Below are 23,473 nucleotides of genomic sequence, written 5' to 3' on the forward strand. Positions count from 1 at the left end.
TATATGTTTTCATGTAAGCTTGCTTAGAGAGCAAGGAATTGCAAAATAATGAGAAGACATTCTGAAAGATAATTGCCACAATAATAGTGGAGGATTTAATGAAAGTTTTGGTTGCAGTCATGCCTTAATTTACTGAAGAAATGGAAGCTGCTTTTTCATTCTTCATCTTTCTAACAAGCCTCAGTGTACCTTGATGTATCTGGTTAAGCTCATGGCTCTCGGTGCAGCAATTTTTTTAAGACTGAGGAATCTTGTTGATATGTTTCAAGAATGACTCCATCTATCTTACTTAGCTGGCAAGGGTGGCATACTTTGGGTACTCAAAGGCTATTGCTGATAGTCTGGAGCAGGACGGCAGTAACTTTTCCAAGGGCAAGTGGAAAATTTGGAACCTGATGCGCAATTTGAAACCCTTTGTATTTCTTTCCCAATTGTCATATGGACTTTCAGCATTTGCATGACTGCTGTAAATAAATCTGTCATAATTATTCATGCCACTTTCTTGCATCCAAAAATAGACTATGGCAAAACTGGGTGGTTCCAACATTGCACCGCTTTAGTAAAACACAAGAAATGGACAACCCTATTGGCCTTGTTCTACTGAATTAGTTTTGAAATACACATGAAATAATTTGGTATATTAATAATAAATGGAAGGCCAATTTTATGATGTGTTTTGTTAATTAAGCTCCAGCCTTATGCTTGCTAATCACTTATTATGGTCATATTAAAAGAAAAATGCCTTGAGCAAGCTGAGACCAATGCTATTCTTCACTTAGATACCTGTGAAGGTAAGAAAGGCAATGAGTAAGTGTTCCTAGAGATCAAAGTAGAAGTGTATGCATATCTTGCAAGGTAAGACATCAAAAGGACCAGCTACCCTGCCTGTGGAAGCACTTATTTTTAATGAGCCATGGGTCCTTCACAGGCTGTGCCACTTATACCCTAGATGTGAGTCCTTAGTCTCCCTTATTTTCTGCAAGCCTCAGCAATATAGAATCCTCTCCATTTATTGCAGGGGTGTTTAACTGCCCTGTGGAAACACCTACTTATAAAAAAAAAATTAGTCATTCTGAACAGCTGCTGAACCAGCAACTGGCATTAGCTCTATGAACTTAGGCCTGTGACTGATTCCCTTAGAGGACAGGACCTGGTGTGTTTTGAGGTGCTCAGCACATGGCTTTCATTGCGTTCTGAAGCATTTGTTGAGATATCCACTAGCAAGATAAGATTTTCAGCTTACTCAGAAAGAGGAATCTGGTCCTCTATCTAGTATGGATGGATGAAAGTTGGCCACCATCTGCATTCTTATTCTCGGGGTGGGGGGGGAAACAAAACAGAACAAGGCCCCAAACAAAAAACACCCCCACCTCCAGCAAACAAACAAAACTGAAACCCCAAGGCAAGCTCCAGACCTGACACTCTGGATAGCAGAGGCAGCTGATCTGGGACATGTTCCCACAAACTGCATTATAAGCTGTCTGCTCAAATGGTCTTGGTCCTGTCAATTTGGTACTCCTGATACCTGTGTTTCATGCCCGCTACTGTCAGCCAACACCTATGCGAGGTATCTGTAGGGGGATGGCGTGTTGGATGCAGGGAATTTAAGAGGGAGAAGCTCCCAAAACTTACTCTTGAATATTAAAAAGGTGTTCCTGTGTTGAGGGATTTGAGTTACTTGTCAGTGAATGCTTTTTGCTGATGAAGCAGACTGTTCTGGTTTGCTTTTTCATTTTAAAAACATTTGGACACCGCAATAGTAGATTCCTGTCATATCTCCTACATGCATTTATTTTTCTCCTTCTAACACTGAGCAACATAATGTTCTCCACTTACATTGCCAGGTGTTTGCTTACTGGTATGTTTGGTTTTAGATTTTGTGGGTTTAAAAGCTTCCTCAGGATTTTTCTTGGAACCAACGGTAAATCTATATGGGTAAACACTACTAAATTTAAATACACAGAGCTAGTGCTCATAGGTACTTGGACTGTGTATGTGCTGATTACGCACCAAGAAAAAATATTATTGGGGGGGAGAAACAAACAAACAAACCAAAACAAAAACAAAGGGGGGGAAAAACCCCAAAAGAACCAAACCCACAGAACTATAGATATTAATACTGGTTGAAATATTTGGAAACTTCCTGTTTGACGAAGCTGGAAAGAAGTGTACTCTGGTTGAATAGAATGCTGGAAATAGTGTGTCCCTGTATTGGCCTTCAGTGTGTGTGGGTTTGACTACAAGCCTTCAAAACTTATTATTGTGTTTCCTGCCTATGAATATTTGCCCATTAAAAAACCTTTGTTGTATGCTATGGTGACTGACTTTCTTTCAAATGGTTCCAGTTCATAAAGGCTGACTATTTATGAATAAGCTAGGCAAGCCTGGAAAAAGTTGACATTGAATATTACTTCAGGCGTTTGAAACTCCTGAAATATTTGTGGTTATAACAATTATCATGATATACTAGAATTAACTTAATGGAGTTTAGCAATAGCTGAACGTTTGCTACCTTCTGGGCTGCTAACAAATTAAAATACCCTTATTTTTCATCCAACATACCAGAAAAGCCTGCTAAATAATTTTTACTGTTTATAGGTTTTTATCCTGCTCTATGAATATGCTAAAAAAGAAAGTCTGTTAGTTGAGGTAAGGGAGCCTAGATAATTTAAGATTCTCCTTTTGTGTTTAGTGCTGTGAAATTGTAAAATAATGAGGTTGTAAGCTCTTAAACATTCCCACTAAAGATCACATCGGTGACAGTGCTTGGCTGTGGTTAGTACACTGGTGGTCACAAAGGAGAGACTGCTAAATGCCTCATCACAGTGTGCTTGTGTTTTTTCTCTGGTTAATACAGATTCTCTAAATCTTAGATCTGACAGGATTTGAGGTTACATTGCTGTCTTCATGCATGAGAGCAAATAGCAAAATGAGAAGGAATGTTTTCACAACTAAGCAAAATGGAGATCTGGAGGTGCCTATAATGCCTGTAAAAAGTAAATAGGGCAAAATAGGTTCAACTGAGGCTTACTAGTAGCAAAGCTCAGTATTATTTGCAGTGGAAAAGGGGAAACTCGTGGTTAATTCAACTTAGAAGAGTGGGGGAGGGGGGTGACACAGAACTGTGAATCACAGTTCACGGAATTCACTGGTTGCATCAAGAAAGTGACCATTGGCATTTTGAAGAAATAAAGTCTTGGGGTTATTTGCTTTTGAAGTGTTTCTGGCAACTAAAGGTAAACAGCAACTGAATTTGCTATCATGTAATAAAATGTCTCTTTCAGATGGGTGAAGTATTGATGCTAAAATGAAAGCAGGATATAGTTTTTAAATACCTCATTCTTTTTGAAACTAAGAAAGTTTATAATCTTACAAGTTGCCTTTGTGAAACTCATGTTTCATTTGTAGGTCAGGGAAACTACTAACTTCATGTCTTAGTTGTCTGATCAGAAAGTTATTCTAACTAGCAAAATAATGGAACAGTGCTAATTGAGAAATATGAAAACTGCAAGGCATTATGTAAACGTGGCTCTGACTGAAACAAAGAAACACAGGAATCTTTTTTCGTGGTCAGTTGCTACAGATAAAGAATTTGTCATTTTTGGCTTAGCTCAAATACTTCTTGTGAAGGGGAAGGGGGAAGTCTTGCAGAATGTTTGCAATCTACCTCAGGAATTGGAGAAAACAGTCTTGAATAAAACAGTGTATTCAGTCGTGGTTCTTTCCTCCAGAATTCACGGTGTCTTTAGTGTGTTTATAGGTTTTTATGTAATTGTTTTAACTTATCTACAGTTAACATAATAGTTCCTTGGCTGCATAAAGACTAGAGTTCTTTTCCCTTTGCTTGGTTCTGTGGTCTAAATACCTTGTGCTCTCATACCTCCAAGTTTGCCTCCTACGGTGGCAGGCTGCACATTTTACTTCTCAAAAAAATTTGTCATTGCAGTGTCTGTAACTTAAAATGCAATTTTTTAAAATAAACCACTAGGTTTTTGAATTGTGAAACGCCAAATATGTAACTTATGTTCTGTGTGCCATGAAACACAGAAAAATTATGTATTTCCAAAATTCTAGCATTCCTCATAGGACATGAAATTTGAATGTGATGTCTAACATTCTATAAACTAGTGTTTCATAAATCAAGTGAACTTTTTTTTGTTTGAAAATATTAGTATAAAAGGCTTTTATTGGAATACAGCGTTGTTATTTTCTACTATTGTAGGCCTGGTTCTTCTTTATACTAGTTCCAAACTATGATACTAGTTCCTTCGGTCCTCCAGTGAAGAAGGAGGTAGCATGGGTGAATTATCTGTGGTCTGTATGTGGTCTTCAAAGGTGGCCTTATGTGATAGTAGTGAGTGGGCCATAATAGGTAAGCTAAATTCAGTTCTCCGAATACCTGCCTGAGATTTGGCAACTGCTAGATATTACCATTTGCATGGACAACACAAAATGAAAGCATTGAAAATACCATGCTAGCTCCCATTCAATATTAGCATTTAAAATGCTAATTTAATAGTGAAAACTTATGAAATGTTCAGGCTTGAGACAGAAATCCCTGGGCGCATAACTGGAGACGGAAATTGATGCTAATGTAAGGCTTCAGTAGCTGAGCCAAGCTAGCATAACCTGTTCTAACAGTCTGCTTGGCTGTGAATCTACAGCTGGAGTACTTTTTGAGCAGATGAATGATTTGGCCTTCCATTACAAAGGCTTTAGAAAGTATTCTTCGAGGTACTTAATTTTTTTTATGGTTTGATTACATATGTATCTATATTTGTTAGTGCGCAGTGTTAGCTTAAAACTGCCTACTTCTCAATTTTTATTTCTCCTGAAAATGAGAGGTTATTTTTCATACTTCCTGGTTAATAGATGAAATCTGTTTTCACATGGATGCATTGACTATCTTGATTTTTGGTGTCAGCTTCTTTGATGCTGGCACCTTCTTATCTTCAATTATATTGTGACTTATGTTTAAAGGTGGGTGTGGGGGGGGGTGTGGGGGGGGGGTGGGGGGGGTGTGGGGGTGGTGTGGGGGGGGGTGTGGGGGGTGGGTGTGTAGTTTTTTAACATGATTTAGACAAATCAGTGACTGCTAATTAATGCTTTTCTTAGATGCTACCTAAATTTCTTTTATCTGTTAAAATGGATCTTGTCCAAAACCAAAAATGTAACCAAATGAATGCTTTGAGGCTACTGTCTAAATGAATTTTTTTTGTCCTGTCATTGATGATTTTGATTTCCTCAAGCTTTGATAAGGAGTCCTAACATATGTTTCTGTTTATCAGCGTAGTCACTTACTTTTCCAGCACTCAGTACAGGTTTTCTCCATTTTGAAGAGTATTTCCCTATATACTTTGAGGAGTTTTTCCTCAAGCAGATGGCTTGCACGTACATCTGCTGACAAAATTCTGAATAAATGCTAACCTGAAAGTTGGATGGTTTCCTGTATTTAAGATGTGAGTTGATATGATTCAAATATAAGAATTACAAACATACTCTAAGTATTTGAATGTTTAATCTACTGCCTTAGTGCTAATCTTTATTTTTCAGTCAGGTGGTTAAGGCAGATAAGAAACTGACTGATATTTAATAGGCTGTGCAAATTCTGTTAACAGAGTTGTTCTGTCTTGTTTAATGTTTACAAAAAACAACCTGGGTGACCTTGAAATCAGTGGAAAAGTTACTCTGGGAGCAGTAGCAGGCTTTCTTTTTTTCTCCTTCAGTAATCTAGATGGGTGATTCCATGTTGGTGTGTACACAAAAATGGAGGGGGAGGGTGTTAACTTTTGAAATAGTTGCTATCTAGTTTGTCAGCAGTGAAGTACAGCTGTAATAAGTGGCACATCCAGTCTTTGCTGTAGATATAGTGGTTGTGCTTTTTCCATACTGCACTCTTTAAAAAACCTTATTATGCTTGATGGAGATGTTACAATATCCCTTTGCATGTCTTTGCAGTTTTACTAATCCTGGAAGATTAAACACAACATAAAATTAAGGCATTAGGTACTTAATAAGCACGGAAGAGGGAAATACTCTGTTTGTGTTAAATATCTTGATTATCTAAAACATTACCAAGCAATAATAATGCAGAACAATTTTGATGATTGCCCAGAATTTCATTTCAGGAATAATAAAATATTGTAAAGCTTTCACTTTTAAAATTAACTTTTACAGGACAACTTGTGGCCTTTATGGCCACAACCCCAGGGCGGGTTGGACAAGCTGATCTCCTGAGGTCCCTTCCAACCCCTACCATTCTCTGATTCTGTGGTGGTGTTGCAGTTAGGTTTTAAGATTAACTGAAAAATGCCTTATGCTGTAATTTATTAATTCCTGCTAGTAGATTATCTTGCTCATAGGTAACAGTATTTGAGTTAGAGATTTATCTTGTTTTCAGAGCTTTCAAGCAGGAGTTGTTAAGTATTTGTCTCTTTATAGGTTGGAAATTACAAGCGGACAGTAAAACGAATTGATGATGGTCACAGACTTTGCAATGATCTGATGAACTGTATTCATGAACGGGCACGAATAGAGAAGGGCTATGCACAGCAGCTTACAGAATGGGCAAAAAGGTGGAAACAGCTCGTGGAAAAAGGTAATACATCCCGATTTTGAACTCTGAAAACTTTCTCAAATGGAAAAAAGTGTTTCTGTAGATCTTTGTTTTGGTAAGTACAAAGTAGAAATTTTGTACTTTTTAGTACTTTGCAAAAGGCTCAGTAATGTAACAAATTATCAAGCTTTTCTTGATTAAAAACAAACAAAGCCTGCTCCTTTGCTGGTTTGCTTGCTTCTTACTGAAGCAGGTGAATTTTGCCTCCACTGTTGAGGTATCCAAATAGATTAAGTTCTAGAGAACTGGCTGTTTCTAGATAACTAATGGCATAGAACACAGTTTGAAAAGTGTATCTGGATAATAAGGGGACAGTGTTTGTGGGGGAAAGACTAGAATAAGAGCTAGGCATTGCTCTAATGGAAGGCTAACCTGATACCATTTTAATATATTCTGAAATAGTTTGTCCTTTCCTGGTTATTCATGCTTGAAAAAGTATGTTGAGAAATTGAAGGCAGCTCAAAGAGGAGATAATAGGTAGAATACTGAGAATCATGGTACAGGGAGAAGGAGGCCAGACTAAATGAATATTACTACTTCTGGTGTAAAAATTCGTAATATTCTAAATTTATCTGAAAAGAAACTTCCCTTTTCTAGGTTTGCATCAATATTGCTGTTCACAAGTGTATGTAAGTCTATAGCTTCAGGTAGTTTCTTGGGAATATAAGTTCCATGTGGGTGATGGTTATTGAGAATGACACTTTCTGTTGTGTTTAGGCCCACAGTATGGAACAGTAGAAAGGGCTTGGTGTGCTTTTATGTCAGAAGCTGAAAAAGTGAGTGAACTACATCTAGAAGTAAAAGGTTCACTGATGAATGAAGACTTTGAAAAAATCAAGAACTGGCAGAAGGAAGCCTTTCATAAGCAAATGATGGGAGGATTTAAGGAAACCAAAGAAGCAGAAGATGGATTTAGGAAAGCTCAGAAACCCTGGGCAAAAAAGCTGAAAGAGGTACAGCAGTAGATTATGTATTAGATATCCTGTGTTGCAATATATTAATGTCTCAAATCTCTATAAGGGAGTAAACTCCCTATTCTCTCTGCTGGACCCTCCTTTCTTAAAAAGATCTCTTGCTTTCTATCCTCTTCTGAAAATAAGTATTTTTCTCTTGGTCTCTCCTAATGTTGGTCACTTCAGTGAAAATCTGGAAAAAGTGGAATTTGAGCTATCATTTTAACCGTATCTGGTTTCATGTATTTGAAAATTAGGAATTGCTCAAAGAAATGAGCAGGGGGGAAAGATTTTGGTTTTTTTTTTTTCCCCCCCCTGTTATGTAACATTATTCTTTAATAGGTTTGTAGAAGGGGAGCAGGAGAAAGTGGGCATGAGGAAAGAAATGTTCTGTTGGGGACTTTCTGTAAATTTTCTCTTGAGTCTGTTCCACACTTCTCTAAGCTGTATGAGTGACATTTCTTGTATGGTGAGAGAATGCTCATTCATAGGCACTACAATAATTCCTTTGTTGATTCTTGTGTATCGTTCATTCCTTGGCCTAAATGAAAAAAAATTCCCAAAAAAAGAATGAACATCCTGAAACAAAACCTAACACTTTCTCCGTTGCAACATGATTATAAGGCTATAAAAAATTCAGTTGATGGTCACTGTATAAACTGTCCTAGATGCAAATATAGAAATCTACTTTGTAGGTGGAAGCTGCAAAGAAAGCATACCATGCAGCCTGCAAAGAGGAAAAACTGGCTATATCTAGAGAAACAAACAGCAAAGCTGATCCAGCACTAAATCCTGAACAACTTAAGAAATTACAAGACAAAGTGGAGAGAAGCAAACAAGACGTACTAAAGGTATACTGTACACTAACACGCTGTTCATATGCAGTCTTTTTGATCTGCAGCTTGTGTGTATTTAAGCTCTTTTTTCCTTCCTGAATGTGCAGTGGACTGCAGTGCAGCTCACTTTCAGTTATGGTCCGTGACCAAAATTCAGTTTCCTCCAAAGCATAGGTTATTGCCAAATTCTTCTTCTGTGAAGAATGAACAAAGTATTCCCTCTACTTTACATAAGTAATTTCAGCAGGGAACAAAGCAGAATAAGACAGCAGACTTCTAGGACAGAGTTCTACTCCTTTCTTAGTGAGGGTTGAGTTATTTCACTTGAGGCTGTGAGATAGGTGCTTAAAACTTGCTGACATCTAAACTTGTAGTCATTCTTGAATGCAGAGTGCTTTTTTTTTTTAAGAAAGTAAGCTGATATAATCCATTTAAATAAAAATAAATATACTTTTGGAAATGCCATTCTGTTGCCCAGTTTAGTTTATCTCTTTGGTGGGCTGCTTCCAAGAGGCTTTTCTTGTGTGAATTTCTTCAAAGTCACCTCTTCCTTTTGAGAATGCTGTTCTGTGCTCTGGAAGGCTGATGTTACATTGGATGGGATCTTTTAATTCCTGTCTGTGGACTACTTCTGTAAATTAGTACAGAGTCTGAGGTTCTATCTGTTAACTGAGCTCACAGCATATGCAGTTTATGTTCACAGGGATGTATATATACAATGTTTGGTTTTCTGGTCATAACTCACAGTGGACTATGTAAATTACTGAAGGAGAAAAGAGAACACTTTGAAATTATTTGGAGATCTTTAAATAAAAGACCTGTAACTTGAAAGACTGCCTTGCTCTGATTTACTCTATGGCTCCTTTGGTTTTTATCTTTAGTATCACATTAACATTTGTCATGGTTTCTGTTAAAAAGCCACAGAAGAGGCATAGAGCTTTAATGTAACTGTTCTGCAGTTTTCTTGGATAACTCTCTTTGTGACCTGACATAGGTACAGCGGTCATGAAGAGAATGCGGTTTGGGAGCATCTGGTCTAAATCTTGGCCATTACTACATTGATAAGCCTGTTATGTAGGGTAGTAATAAAATACATTGCTAACGGTTTGTTTTCCCACCCCCAGACAAAAGAAAAGTATGAAAAATCACTGAAAGAATTAGATAATGCCACTCCTCAATATATGGAAAACATGGAGCAGGTATTTGAACAGTGTCAGCAGTTCGAGGAAAAACGCTTACGTTTCTTCCGAGAAGTGCTACTGGAAGTTCAGAAACACCTTGACTTGTCTAATGTTGCAAGGTAACACTGCGAAACTTCAAAATTAATGCTTAATACTTTCTTTGAGTGAAAAGTAATCCATACTTCAAGTAGATCAGAGTTTGGAATCTGATTTGTTTCTAATGTGTTGCTTCAGTTTGTTTAAAGTGTAAGTGAAACAGCTTAATCCTTTGTTTTGTCAACAATCAGATTAGCATCTGTCCCTAATATTTGCTAGTTTTATTTAACATAGTGTTAAATGAATTAAGAAACCTTAATTTTTGATGTATTTTTATAATCAATTGTGTGCCAATCGGAAAAGATGCAGAGCTTAGAATGAAAAAGTGCTGAATCAAAGACTGGGAAAGGAGGGCTTTGGTGTGTTATGTGTTTTGCATGTTTATTGAGGAATAAACTAGAATTTTAGTGTAAGGCAGCATGAACTTTGTGGCACAAACACATTTATTGTTAAAATATTAGAGCTCAGTCTAAAGGAATTACCTTAACTAAGTGATAAATGTTGAAGATCCATTGGTGGACTGTTGCTGAACTATTGTCCATCTTAAATTCAAAGTCCAATCTTTATATTGCAGTATTTATAAACCATCTCTTGTACTTTGTTCTTTCTGTGTGGACCCTCCTCACTGCATTCCAAGAAATCTAAACTTCTGCTAGGGAACGCAAACCAGAGCTCATGCAGCTTGGTTTGTCAGCCTGTGTGGCATGTTATTAGCCACTACAAGCATTTTGATATGAAGCTACTTCAGTGTGTCAGCAAGACAGTGGTTATAATGTTTTTGTTTTCTCAAAAACATTTTGTTTCTTATAATGTTTTGTTTTTGAGAAGACAGACGCTGAAATACTTGCCGCAAACACTGTAACATTAGTGGAATTTTAAATCCTACTTGTAACAGCAGAGTTTCATGTGTGTTCTGGTTGGCACTTCAGTTAAAAGGAGAAAAGTGTGCTGCTGGCTGCTTGCTTCTGTTCCCAGTTCTGCTAGTGACCAAACTCTTACGGTAGTCCACTCAGTGTAATTAAGGAGCTGACAGGGTAACCTAGGGCAGAAAGAATCTGGCTTGGTTTTAACCCTGATCTACTGGTCAGGGTATGTAGACACATGAATGTCACTGCTGGCATGAGCGAAGGGGAGTGACACAGGGACAAGAACAAATACAGAGGTAAGTAAGGGCAAGATCACTTATTTAAGCATCATTTTGGATTGCTTCAAAGTTCTTACAAAATTGCTGTGGAAGATAGGTTGTTCTTACTCTGAGTAGATAGATAGTTAGGATTGCTAACTATTTGAATTCAGGTTAATCAGGTTGAAAGAAATTACAGAATAGAAATAAATAAGAAATAGTTGACCTAAAGGGTAGGGTTGGGGGAAGACTACAGAAGACAACCAGGTGAAGAGACAATAATTTCCTTCTAAGATACTTAGAATGTTCAGGAGTGGTGCCTTATGGTATGTTAGTAAGGTGCAAACAAAGAAGAAAACTGTTAGGATAAAACTAGGGATAAAGCAACTGTAACTGTTCATCTGTTTCCTTATCTCTGTCTCTTTGAATGCACAGAGATAAAAAGTGTAGCATAAACCCCGCAAAGGAAGTCTGCTTTTTAACTTTAAGGCTAATAATGCTGAAGAGCACAGTCCAGAAAATAGCCCTGCCTGTTTTCTACAGATGTAGACTTTCAGTTTATTGTTGATTTAACTGATGGCTAGTGAATCATTCAAAATTGTTTATTCCCTTTCTCAAAATACATGCCTTTACATTTCTTAAGTATATTCAAAGAACCACTGATGTAGGAAGAAACCATACTGCATACATGTTAAAGCAGTCAAGTAATATATAAAAATTGAGAAACTTGAAAGTGTATTTTGAGGAAAGTCTGACTCCTTGACAATGTAGCACTAATGAATTTTAAGTTTTGTGTGACTTGGTCTGGAAGGATTTTCCCAAATCCTCTCTAGCTTGAATACAGGCCAGTAGTTCTGTGTCTCTTATTTTAAGCCTTGTAACTGTTGTGTTAAGACCTTTATACTGAGTTCCATATTGCACCATATTAGGTTTTTTGATATAAAACAATTGTATTTGTAATCACAGTTGGTAGAACAAATACATGCACATGATGGCCTAGGAGCAGGGGATCAAAGCTGTATCTGCAACGACTTCTATTCTGCAAAATACTTATGAGAACTCAACATTAATGAAAAATAAGTAGACTAAGAGAAGTAAAAGGGTAGTATGGTGGTTCTTTATAGTATTTGATATTTCGTATAAATAGTACAGTTAATAAAATCAGAGAGTACCTAAAACAATAAAAGCAGTTAGCAGATAACTATACCTGCACAGGAAAATGTTTAACCCATTTAATGCCACTTCGGGTCTGAGATTTTTTGTTTTATAATGACTTATAATTCTTACTGGATTAAGACAGGAATTTTCACAGAATGCTATGGGCTTATCACAAAAACAGTTTCTACTGTCTTGTAGACAAGCCTTCAAAGTCAAGAAACTTCAAGACTGGCGCTCAGTAATTTAAATACATTCCTATGTAAATCCTGCATTTAACAACAGCCCGTTAAGTTACTTCACACAAGAGTCATAATACTAAAATCTGGCAAATAAGGATTTTATGGTTTTGCGAACTTTCAGCAAGCTTACCTGTTGGACTACTCTTCCTTTTTTACAGGCAGTTAAAAGGTCTGTCATAGAGTTTTAAAAAGTGTGTCTTGCTATAAGTTTTTTCAATGCTAATGTGAATTTTGAAACATTTTTCTTTTTTAAATCTGACTAGAAGCTTTGCCATGTTTCTAAATGTTATACTGAATTTGAAGACAATTTTGTTTTGCAGCTACAAAAATATCTACCGTGAACTGGAACAGAATATCAAAACAGCAGATGCTGTTGAAGATTTGCGGTGGTTTAGAGCTAATCAAGGTCCAGGGATGTCAATGAATTGGCCTCAGTTTGAGGTAAGGTCAGAGTACTTAAAATTCAGACTTGTTTTGTCTATTTTTTGCTCTTCGGTTTTTGTCATATTTTTCTGGTGCAACTCTTAAAATCAGGCTTCCAGCAGTGAATTTTTTGTTTTTACAAGTCATAGTAGTGTTCTCTGTTTCCTTTGGGCTCTCCTCATCCCCTGACTTTTGGAAGTCATTATATCAGGCACCTATTTAAAGAGAAAAGGGGTAAACCAGAAAACTGTATAGTGATTTAGTGATTTCTTTTTTTTTTTTTTTTTTTTAGGCTAAAGTCATTACTTGAAGGCATTAGTAAGCCATGGTTTAGTTGATACACCTCTGACACCTGTATATGCTATCCTATGTTTTACTTCTCCCCTTTGTGTCAGACTACAATTAGAATCTCCTTGCTGTTAGCAGGTAATTGTAGTGTAGGCAGCAAAGACAGTGCAAAAAGTTTGAACTAAATATGTCAGTCAGTCCTGAAAACTCAGTTATGAGTCTTAACTAGTTTTTAAAATACTGTTATACTAAAAAAAAATTCCACCTTTAACCAGTTGGCCATTTTATTGCTGAATGCCATCTCCAAAAGAAAGGAGTGTTCTGCTAACATAGCCTACAAGAAGTAAGCACCAAAATGTATCAGAGTGGATCTTACTACCAGAGTATCACATAGCTGGGATTGGGAAGAGTATGTCTGACCAGAATCATGAGTTTAGTTGAAATTATTTCTAGGCATTAAATTAATGGAGTGGAAGCATCAACTCCAGAGTGTTCGGTGTTTCCTGATTAACCACAATGGAAAATATAACTTAAGTTACTCAATGTTCTTAAAATTAGATTAGAAGGTTTGAGGAAGACAACTCATAATAGTACTGCAGAATTTCTTTGCCTGAAACACTGAACTACAGTTACTTCTGTGTGGGGAAATTACCATCCTTTTTCCATATGCATTATGATTCAAATTAACAGATTAAATACTGCTGCTACTATTTCTCTAACCAAGTTTTTTCTCATTTACATGCTACAAGGATGACGTAAGTAAAAAAAAGTCATGATCAAATGAATATGAAATTGTATTATAAACTGCAGATATGCTTAGGTCAGTGGTCTTTAAACTATGGTAACTCAGAAATTCAATATGTATTTCTGCAAAGTTAAAATAATGTGGTATCTCTGAAAAGTTGGCCAGATATCACATATGTGCTACATGTATAAACCAGTATAATAGCAACCCACAAAATCTTAATTTCCTGTTAAAAATACTTATCTCAGTTTGCTATACAAAATATAGCATTTATCTCCTGACTTTTTTTACCTTCAAGGTTTCTGAGATGAAACATGTCTCAGCATAGGATATTCGCTTGTATCCAGTTTGTTCTCTTGGTTTTGCTTTGTTAGTGTGCAGCTTCGTTTGACTTGATAGGCAGAAGTTGTGTTTAGGTTTCATAATACCGGTCCAGCAGAAAGTCTGCTTTCTTAAACATCTGAATGGTTCAGAATTTCAAGAAGGGGATACTTTACAAATGGCATCATGAGTCTTGTCAACAGTTATGTTGATTTGAGCCTTAACTCTTATGGATGGCTTTTAAGGACAATAAATTTCACTAAATCTGGAGTGAAGAACCTTAAGGGCTCAAATCTTAGGGACAGGAGACATGATATACAATGAGTTTAAAAATTACCTTCTTCATAGGTCATTCTTGGAGCACATCTTGAGAAGTAAACCTCTCTTAAATAAGATCATAATACCTTTTTAAATTAAATGTGAGGTTTACCTTTTAAAGCCAGATGTCTTGGCATAATTTGAAAGAGTGAGCCCTCTCAGTACAACTTTTAAAGAGCTGCACTGGCCAACTCCTTTGATTTCTCCAATTTTCTGCCAGATGTCTGGTATTTTAAGTCTTTTCAAGGCATTCAGAATACTAAGCAGGCAAGTACAGGTAACCTTGGAATTTTGCGAGTAGCACTGTTTGCATTGCTAGGGTAGGAGTTAGATGGGAGCTATAACCAAAACATTTAGAGTAACTTATCTTTTTAATAATTATTTGTACTGTTGTATATATAAAAGTATGTTCCATAACTCAGTCTGAAAATTAAATGTGAAAATTACTTGCTCAATTAAATTTCTCAATCACATTTTGCATTCATTGACAGGAGTGGTCTGCAGATCTGAATCGCACTCTCAGCAGAAGAGAAAAGAAAAAGGCTTCTGATGGAGTGACTCTGACTGGTATTAATCAGACAGGAGATCAAGTTTCACAGCCTAACAAACATAGCAGGTATTTTTTTTATGCCTTAAAAGACTCATTGGAAAGGATTGTAATCTTCAAGTACACTAAGCTCTACGGGATCAGAAAGTCACTGTCCAACCAAATGTTAATTATCTGTGAGCATTTTTAGTGAAATGTTTCTGCAGCTAACAAAATGCTTTGGGAATTATTCTCCATTTTACACTTCTGTTCCCACTGGGAATTAAAAGAAACCAAACTTCATGAGAAACTGAACTTTCTGTAGTTAATCTGGTAGTCTGTTGCTATCTTCCCATCTCTAGAAATGACAATTATACTTAGAATTCTTAGCTTGCAAAACATCTAGCCACTTCAGAATTCTGGATGTGATCAATACGAAACTGTTAACAACAGCTGCTTTAGAAAGGAATGAAACTGGGTAGAAAAAGTCATACTGCCTTTTATTGCAAGCAGTAAGAAAAAGAATTTATGATCCACAAAGGATCATCTAATTCTGGAGGAATGTATCCTATGCAAGACTTTCTGAACTTTCTTGGGTTTTATTCTACACTTGATAGAAGTTTGGGTTTTGTTTGGGCTTTTTTTTTTTTTTTTTTGTCTGGAGAAGGGGTATGCTAAGAAACTTAGTGGGACACCAATGACAGTGTTCTACTCTTAAACAGATAGGGTCGCCATAATGCTCTTTCTTTTCCAAATTAGCAGTCTTAGTGTCCAGAGTAACACAGTGCAGTCAGTACAATCAAGTTACAATCCCTTTGAAGATGAAGAAGATACTGGGAGTACTGTCAGTGAAAAGGAGGACAATAAGATCAAAAAGTTGGTGAAACGTTGATTTTTAATTGTTTTCACACTTGCACTTTCTCTATCCAGGGTTTTCTATTTTTGGTTTCTATAACACTATACCAGTCAGTGCATGAAGTCCTTTCCAGCAGTTATGTAAGCAACGCTGTAACCTGACTTGTCTTTCCTAACAGATGCCATATCTGTTGCCTTGATCTTTGGTTTTAAACTACTTGGGTTATTAGCAGTTGCTAACAACTGCTGTTGCCTTTTTTCCCCTTCCTTTACCAGTCCTATAAAATGTTAAAACTGAAGGGTTTTTCTAGTAGAACTGCTTCTGGAGCTTTACTGCTCTACGTGTTCTTGCTGAATAAATCTGCTTTTATGATTGCTTTCTTTTTGTTCAGGACCTTTTCAAACAGCTGCCTGTTACTTCAGTATACACACTGTGGATGTCATACCACTCTTAAATGGCATGTGCATGCTCAAATGTGAACTTTTCTTTAAATGATCAAGTTGCAGTATAATGAAGTTTTTTTTATTGGTGGATTGCAACAGACAAAAAGTCTTGAAAGCTATTGTAGAGGTGCATAGAGATTTGGGGGGAAGGTCCTGCAAAGCAGTTTGAATGTCTTATCCAGATAATTCCTCTCATCTATTACCTGCATACCTTTTACCTTTCTAGAGTAAATAATCCCATGTATTATATAGATTTCTTGATAGAGAAGTTTTTGAGTTTGTGGGGAGGTTGTCTGATATCTTTTTTTTTTTCCCTTGCCTTTTTCTAACTGTAAATATATTGCAAGAATGTTTGGGTTTTTTTTTTTGTTTAGTTTTGTTTTTTGAATGACGCATTGTCAGCTAAAGATAGGCAAGAAGATTCCAGAATAAAGTTTGAAAACTGGACCTTAGAGTGGCGTTTAAGCTTAATTAGGGGAACTCATATCTTAGTGGTATTTCTAGTGTCCTATTTTAAGGGCAGAAAAGAATAATTTTAAAATTCTTTTCAGTGTTAGCAGCTATGAAAAAAACCAAAGCTACCCTACAGATTGGTCTGATGAAGAGTCCAACAATCCCTTCTCTTCCACTGATGCAAATGGAGACACCAATCCATTTGATGAAGATACTTCTCCTGCAATGGAAGTGAGAGTACGTGCCCTCTATGACTATGAGGGCCAAGAGCAAGATGAACTCAGCTTTAAAGCTGGTAAGTTTACAGCATTCACTTGAAATACTTATCAAAACGAGAAAGGGCAGGAGAGGAGTTTCTTTTCAGCTTTTATTTTCTAAGTCACCTGTTTCTCTGAATGTACAACTCCACTTAGAGGATCCTAACACTTATCCCTCCAGATAGTGCTTCTTAGTATCCCCTGTTAGGAAACACTGACTTCTAATCTCTTTGAGATGTGTAGGGATGGATCTATTTGGAATATTCATTTCTTACCATCTCATGTGAAACAGAATGAGCTGCGGAACTGATAATCCTATCTTTTCCTTTTCTTAGTTGGTGACAATAACAGCTGCTGCTTTTACCTGTCTAGAAATGCCAACCCTACAAAGCTGGGTGCTTTTTTTTTTTTTCTTTAATAAAAAGACTACAGCAGCTAATCTTGAAACAGTATCTAATCAACTGATATTTCTTCTGTTTAAACTGGAATCATCCCTTTTTTGCCCTCCAACTTCCTACAGTGCTAACTTGTTAAGGTTGAAAACTTAGCCATGGACAGATAATTTTCTTCCTCTCTCTTTCCATCCCCATTCAGTGTATGTTAAACACAGTAACTGTCTTTACTTGTTTTGTCTTATCTTGCATTATATTAGGGTATACTTACTATATATCTGCCTTCTTAGGATGTTGTATTTCCCTTGAGCCATAAACCGTGTTCCTTTTTTACGTTGCTGCTATAGGAGTTGAGACAGCAGAATAGAGGCAACTGACAGGAGAGACCCATGTCACAGTATGTTTCCACACATACGAAGTTGGCACGAGAGTACGATGGCTGTACACCACAGATGGCTGCTGCCTCCAGTGTGCCTGGGCTAGTTACCAGTCCTTGTGTGCTGAGCAAGTGCCTGGGCAACTTACTCAGCCCCCAAAGTAGGAGACAGTTTTTCATACTCTGGCCAGCCTGGAGGTAGCACCCTCTAGTGATGAAAGGTGAAATCTATGCCCTGTCCATGGCTTTCAAGCTCTAATTTCAGCCAATTGTTCTACTGTCTTGCCCAGAATTGCACATGAAAAACTTATCAGCCAGTAATTTCAGACCAAGACTGTATGAGTAGTTTAGCAAAATCAAATCAAACTTCTGTTTGTGCAAATGAGATAGGCAATCTCATTGATCTTGTCCCTTTTCCAGTTTGCTTGCCATTTACTCCCTTTTCCTGTAATGACTGACTTAGTTGTAGAGGAAAAACAGGATTCAAGTGTTGAAAGAAAGTTTGAGAACTTTTGGTTCTACTTCCCTTTCAGCTGGGGTTAGTAAGAAGTATGCTACTTCTACACCATTCACAGTGGGTCTTAGATGGATGTTATGGCTTAAAGTTAATGTAGTAAACAAGTCAGTGATGTAGCTGATCAGTGAACTGCCAGGCTTCCATTCTGCTTGTGGAGAAAGGTGGTGCCCAGAACAGTGTATTTCCAGGTGACACTCTAAATGCAGTTTGTGTTTTTAAACCGAAAAGCCCCACAACTTGGTGGTGGTGCTCCCACCATTCACTCGCCTCCCTCCTTTTTTAGTAGTGAAATCTATACATCTGACTAGTCGTCTTTTGTAGACAAGTATAGTAGGCTTCCAGAGAAGAGGAACGGGTTGGTTTGTCTGCTAACTTTGCTTAATTGTGCCCTGACAGAAGGTCAGTAGTAACAAAACATGTGGATCTTTCTTTGGAATGCACAGCAGCTAAAATTATTATTCTTCATTCTGTAGACTTTAACTGCTCCTTTTTTCTCAGCAGGGGTTGGCAGTGTGGTAATTCTCTTGAAATATATGTATTGTGCCTATCAAGCAACAGGATGGCATTCCAAGGGTTTACAGTAATGAGCCTTTCAGTGACAAAACTATGCAATGTTTATACACACACACGTAATGGTTAAAACCAAAGTTAAACATTCTGTGCTTTAGTACCAGCTGTGTGACTTGCATGAAACTATTTGAACCAAGTGGTTCTTAGTGTGAGGTCTGTAGAAATAACGTACAAAAAGTATGAACTGTAAGGTATGTATGTAGGCTTAGTAACTTTGAAGGAAGAGCTTTAAAGTAGATTTTAACATCAAATTAAGTTGTTAAGTAACATAACACCAAGGTATGATTGTATCAATCATAGGCAAGGGATCACATGCTAGACTACGAATCCCCTTACAGAAGCTAAATTATAGAACAGCTGCAGTCAAAACTACTTAAGTTTTAGGCAGAATTATTGGTGTGAGTAGGCTTACACTGAACATACAAAAGACTAAGGAAAAAAAATTCACCAGGTCATGCAGGAGCCAATTTAAAATGTACTCGCTCCTGTGCTTCTATGTAGACTATGCCTAGGCGCCTAAGCAGCTGTCAGCAGAGGATTAATGCATTTTAGGGATCTGTTTAAATGTGCATGGATATTCTCAGATGGGATTTCCTTGGATATTCAAAGAATTTGCCTACAAAGCTTTTGTGATCACTTCTAGGCACATGCTGTAGTATATATGCTCTGCATAGGACCCGTTAAATGTACTTTAATACGTGAAACTTTTTTTATTAGTGGAATACTTTATACACCTCTCTTTCTCTTGACAAACAACTGTGGGAGGCTTGCAGAGAGGAAGAGTAACTTTGTTTATTCCTATCTTACGAGAGAATTTAATTGTGTAAGAGAGGATGGGACATAACCGTCTACCATATGCCTAGCTCACCCTACTGCATCTCTGCCATGGCTGAGGATAAATACCTACAGTAAATGTAGACCGTGCAATGTTGTCAAAATGTGTTATTGCAGTTGTTAGACTGGTTTAGTTGTAACTGTTGAGCAGATCACACTTAAGTGGTAATATTTTCATCGACCTCCAAGATCACTGAGTTCCCAAGTCCTAGCAGTTAATACAAGTGCAGCTGCCTTGAGGGTTACTGTTAATGCCATGTGGTTTTGATAGTCATTGTTTTCACTCTTTATTAAAATACACTTCATAGAAGTGGCAGGAAAGCTTGCAGTTGTACACTGTCACTCTGCAGCACTAGAAATGGTGGAAATAATTGTGAAGTGTCTCCATAAGCCAAGTACAGTCCATAGTGCCAAACGTTTGTTCATAGTGTTCTTTTATTAGTTATCTGGTAAACTAGAAACTAGAGGAGACAAAGCTTTAACCTTTTTTAACTAACAGAGGAGCTATATAAGATGTGTATCTGAGAAGATTTTCATTTTGCCAAAGAATTGATAGTCCCTAGGCTAGTTTTTGTTCTCCTAAATGATACCAAGACTGTATATTTATAGCCATTTGGGACTCTATTAAGTGGTTAATATCTTCAGCATTTATTTCCTATTGCTAACTAAGATGAAACACAAATCAGTTTTATCTAGAGAAATAATTTGGCACAAGTAAGTTGTGCATGAGAAAATAATTGTTACATAATCTGGCCTTTTTGTCTGGCTGAGGTGAACATTCATTTGCTCATATACAGCATCTTGGCATCTGCAGACTCTAATGCTAAAGTATTTCCTGAGGACTTAGAAGACTAGATGTGAATGGTAGTCAAAATGAGGTTATGTTATAGTTCATAAATAAAGGTTATATTATAGTTCATAAAAATCTGAATGGCTAATCAGTGTTAGTGTTTGCTGTGTAAGTTAGCAAGCAAATTCTTAGGGTTTTTCTTTTTTGCAGCTACAGCATCAGCTTCCAGCAGTATAAAGTTAGAGCAATAAAAGGGAAGGTTAAATCCCAATCCTTTCATTTCTTAAAAATATGAGGAGAGACACAGATGTAATGAAGTGTAAGATATAAGATTCTTTTAAATCTTTCTGCATCACAACTTAGTAGTGGTATACTGAAAAGCTTTAAGTATACTTCAAGAGAATTTTACTGCTGTGTCTTAATGTTTGTAGCGTTTTTCCTCTATGTTCCACAACCTTTTAGACAAGTATATATTGACAGTAAGCCTAATGAAACATTTATTTCACTAGCACTGACGTTTTGCTGAGGGCTGAAAAGGTGGGATTATTCTGCTTGTTTAGAGGTAGCTGTACTATCCACAACTATCTTTGTTCACAACCCTGAGATATAAGGGAGTCTTTTTCTTATAGTGAAATAACATGGTATATAACTTCTAAAGTTTGCATTCTTTATTGCACTTCAAAAAAATGCTATGACCTTTTTCATACGCCATTAATGTAAAGTTTTAAAGTAGCTTGCTGCTTCATATTCTCTTGAAACTGGGGGTCTTTCGCCCCATATGTATATCTCCAAGTGGTATTCTTAGTATCAAAAGCACAAAGAACAAAGAAGGGAGGCTTTCTGCTGGGGCCAGGGGTGGGCAGGGGAAGAAAAGCAGACATGTAGATAACTGTCACAGCTTCCTATTGTCACTTAAAAGGTTACAGCTCCTTAACAATGTTCCTTCTTCTTGCAGGGGATGAGTTAACTAAAATGGAGAATGAAGATGAGCAGGGTTGGTGCAAAGGACGTCTGGACAATGGACAAGTTGGCTTATACCCAGCAAACTATGTAGAACCAATCCAGTGACAAAAGACAAAGTCAATACAGAAGTGTTACAAAACCTCTGTGGGCCTGTACAGTATATATTTAAAGCGAGAGGAAGCTGAATGATGTATAGAATGTATATATTTTAATGAAAAGGCGAGAGCTTGATACTGAAATCATGGTGATTTAGAGACAAAAGTTTGAACCAATAATTTGGCATTGTTTTCACAATTTGTGCACAATGCAGAGGAAAGGGGTTAGGTTGAAAAAATAGTATGATAGGAAAAATACTTTAAGCTTTTTTTTTTTCCCCACATGGTCTGTTATTGTGACTCCTAAACATTTTTGCATTTTCTATGCTTGTGCCTCATCCTACTCTAGGTATGTGGCTTACGCTCACTTCTGTTTAATTAGTTATTTTAAGTGACCTTCAGTAACTTGCAACTTGAATTTTAAAGATTATTATAGTTAATTTTCTATTTGTTCCTAGCAATGTCTGAAAGATGCAGTATTTTTTTATTTAAATGCTATGTAGTTAAGCACCTTTTTGTATGCTTGGATTTAGCAATTAATACTTAAATTATGACATAGATTTAGTCACCAGTTGACTGACTGAAAACTTTCCAGTTTGTAGTAATCTTTGTCAGCATGGCTTGAAGTTGTAAAAAACATACTGTATTTAATATCTGTTACAGAGGGTTATTTGTAGCAGAGATATCTCCAGGTGTCATGGGTTGGGATTCTATTATGAATGCTGTTTACGTGGTTTGACGCTTAAACTAAGAGTTTTCCATCTAGACCTTAAATGGCACTCAAAAGAAAGATAAATTATGCATAAGCCCCAGAATAGTAGCTATTTCCAGCACACGTTTGTGGGGTGGGGTGGGGTAATCTTTAAACTGCTAATGATTTTTTTGGATGAATTGAAATGTTAAATCTGTGAAGACTAATTTTTTGAACAGAGAAGACTGTAAAATAGACTAAATGCTTTTTATTAAGAGCCTATCTATGTTGTGTATATGTACATATAATTTGATATTCCAAAATATAAAGAGCATGGTTATTAGTTGTCAAGACTTTTGATGTCAATAAGATTTAGACTGGTTTAAGAGTTTAAATTATAGGTATATTTAAATCTGCTTTCCTGCCATATTTGATACTGTACCATAGGCAAGTATTCTGTGATTAGATTTTTCTGAAGTACAGTAAATACACTAACATACTCAAAATCATTATTTGTGGATAAATTTGTGGGTCAAAATATAAACTAGTTGTAGACCTTACATGGATTATCGTAGCAGAACACTGTAAAATCTACATTTGTTTGCAGTTACAACTTGGTAATCTGTAATCATGTCAAATAGTATGCATTTGTGACATTGAAAACTGGGTTGTTAAATTACAGCAGATTTGTGTTTAAAAAAAAAAACAAACAAACCACCAACCAAACCAAACCCCTAAGTATCAGGTAAGTAGATATGCTATGTTAGGAAGCTACTGTCATGAAGCTAACAAATCTGTTTTGAGGTAATTATAAAACACAGTTGGTAGTCTTGGACTTTATCGTTTGCTTTTTGAGCTTAGAGGTATATTTAGTCATCATTTTCAATGAATCAAAATGTGCAAGCTTAGAATGTGGATGTATGTATGTGTCTGTCACAGAAAACTTATCAATATAATTGTTCATCTACAAGATGGTTACTAAAATTGTCAGGAATTACTGTTTTGGGTCTCTGTATTGTAAAATATTTTAGAAAACAATAAAACCTGTTAATCTCTTAAATACACAGAATGCATCTCTTACTATTTCAATGTGCATGAAAATAGTCTTATGAAGCAAATAATCTGGGCATTTCATTGCAATTCAAGGTGACAAAATCTGCATTGTCTAGAAGAGCCATAAAGAGTAGTACAACATTAGTGACATTGCGCTGTTAATAAAGAAGGGGAGGTGCAGTGCATAGGGGCTCTTGGCAAGGTATTCCAGCAAAATGTTTATGGAAGAGGAGGAGACTGTGTCTCTTACGGGTATGCAAGATCTACTGTGATGCTGCGTTCTATGGTATAGTCAAGTCTGGTATAGCTTGGATATTGTTTTTTTTTTCGATTTGAATCTTTTCTGCCTTTTGTGATAGT

The 23,473-nt window shown here is 36.6% G+C and overlaps 1 protein-coding gene across 3 annotated transcripts in view; it reads left to right on the top strand.

Annotated features, from left to right (window-relative positions):
• The window catches only part of PACSIN2 (protein kinase C and casein kinase substrate in neurons 2), a 64,966-nt gene extending 41,837 nt beyond the window's left edge, over window positions 1–23,129 (top strand). The window contains exons 3-11 of one of the 3 annotated variants that reach the window (XM_075113060.1): window positions 6,442–6,598; window positions 7,334–7,569; window positions 8,265–8,420; window positions 9,530–9,705; window positions 12,523–12,643; window positions 14,789–14,913; window positions 15,583–15,699; window positions 16,674–16,870; window positions 21,267–23,129. In XM_075113060.1, coding sequence (XP_074969161.1) covers window positions 6,442–6,598; window positions 7,334–7,569; window positions 8,265–8,420; window positions 9,530–9,705; window positions 12,523–12,643; window positions 14,789–14,913; window positions 15,583–15,699; window positions 16,674–16,870; window positions 21,267–21,379 — 1,398 coding nt within the window. In that variant the 3' untranslated portion in view covers window positions 21,380–23,129. The remainder of the gene's footprint in view (window positions 1–6,441; window positions 6,599–7,333; window positions 7,570–8,264; window positions 8,421–9,529; window positions 9,706–12,522; window positions 12,644–14,788; window positions 14,914–15,582; window positions 15,700–16,673; window positions 16,871–21,266) is intronic. The other 2 variants (XM_075113070.1, XM_075113080.1) reach the window with 2 other exon arrangements.
• The last annotated feature ends 344 nt before the right edge of the window (window positions 23,130–23,473 follow it).

This window comes from Phalacrocorax aristotelis, chromosome 1, assembly GCF_949628215.1.
Source record: "Phalacrocorax aristotelis chromosome 1, bGulAri2.1, whole genome shotgun sequence".
Taxonomy (NCBI): domain Eukaryota; kingdom Metazoa; phylum Chordata; class Aves; order Suliformes; family Phalacrocoracidae; genus Phalacrocorax; species Phalacrocorax aristotelis.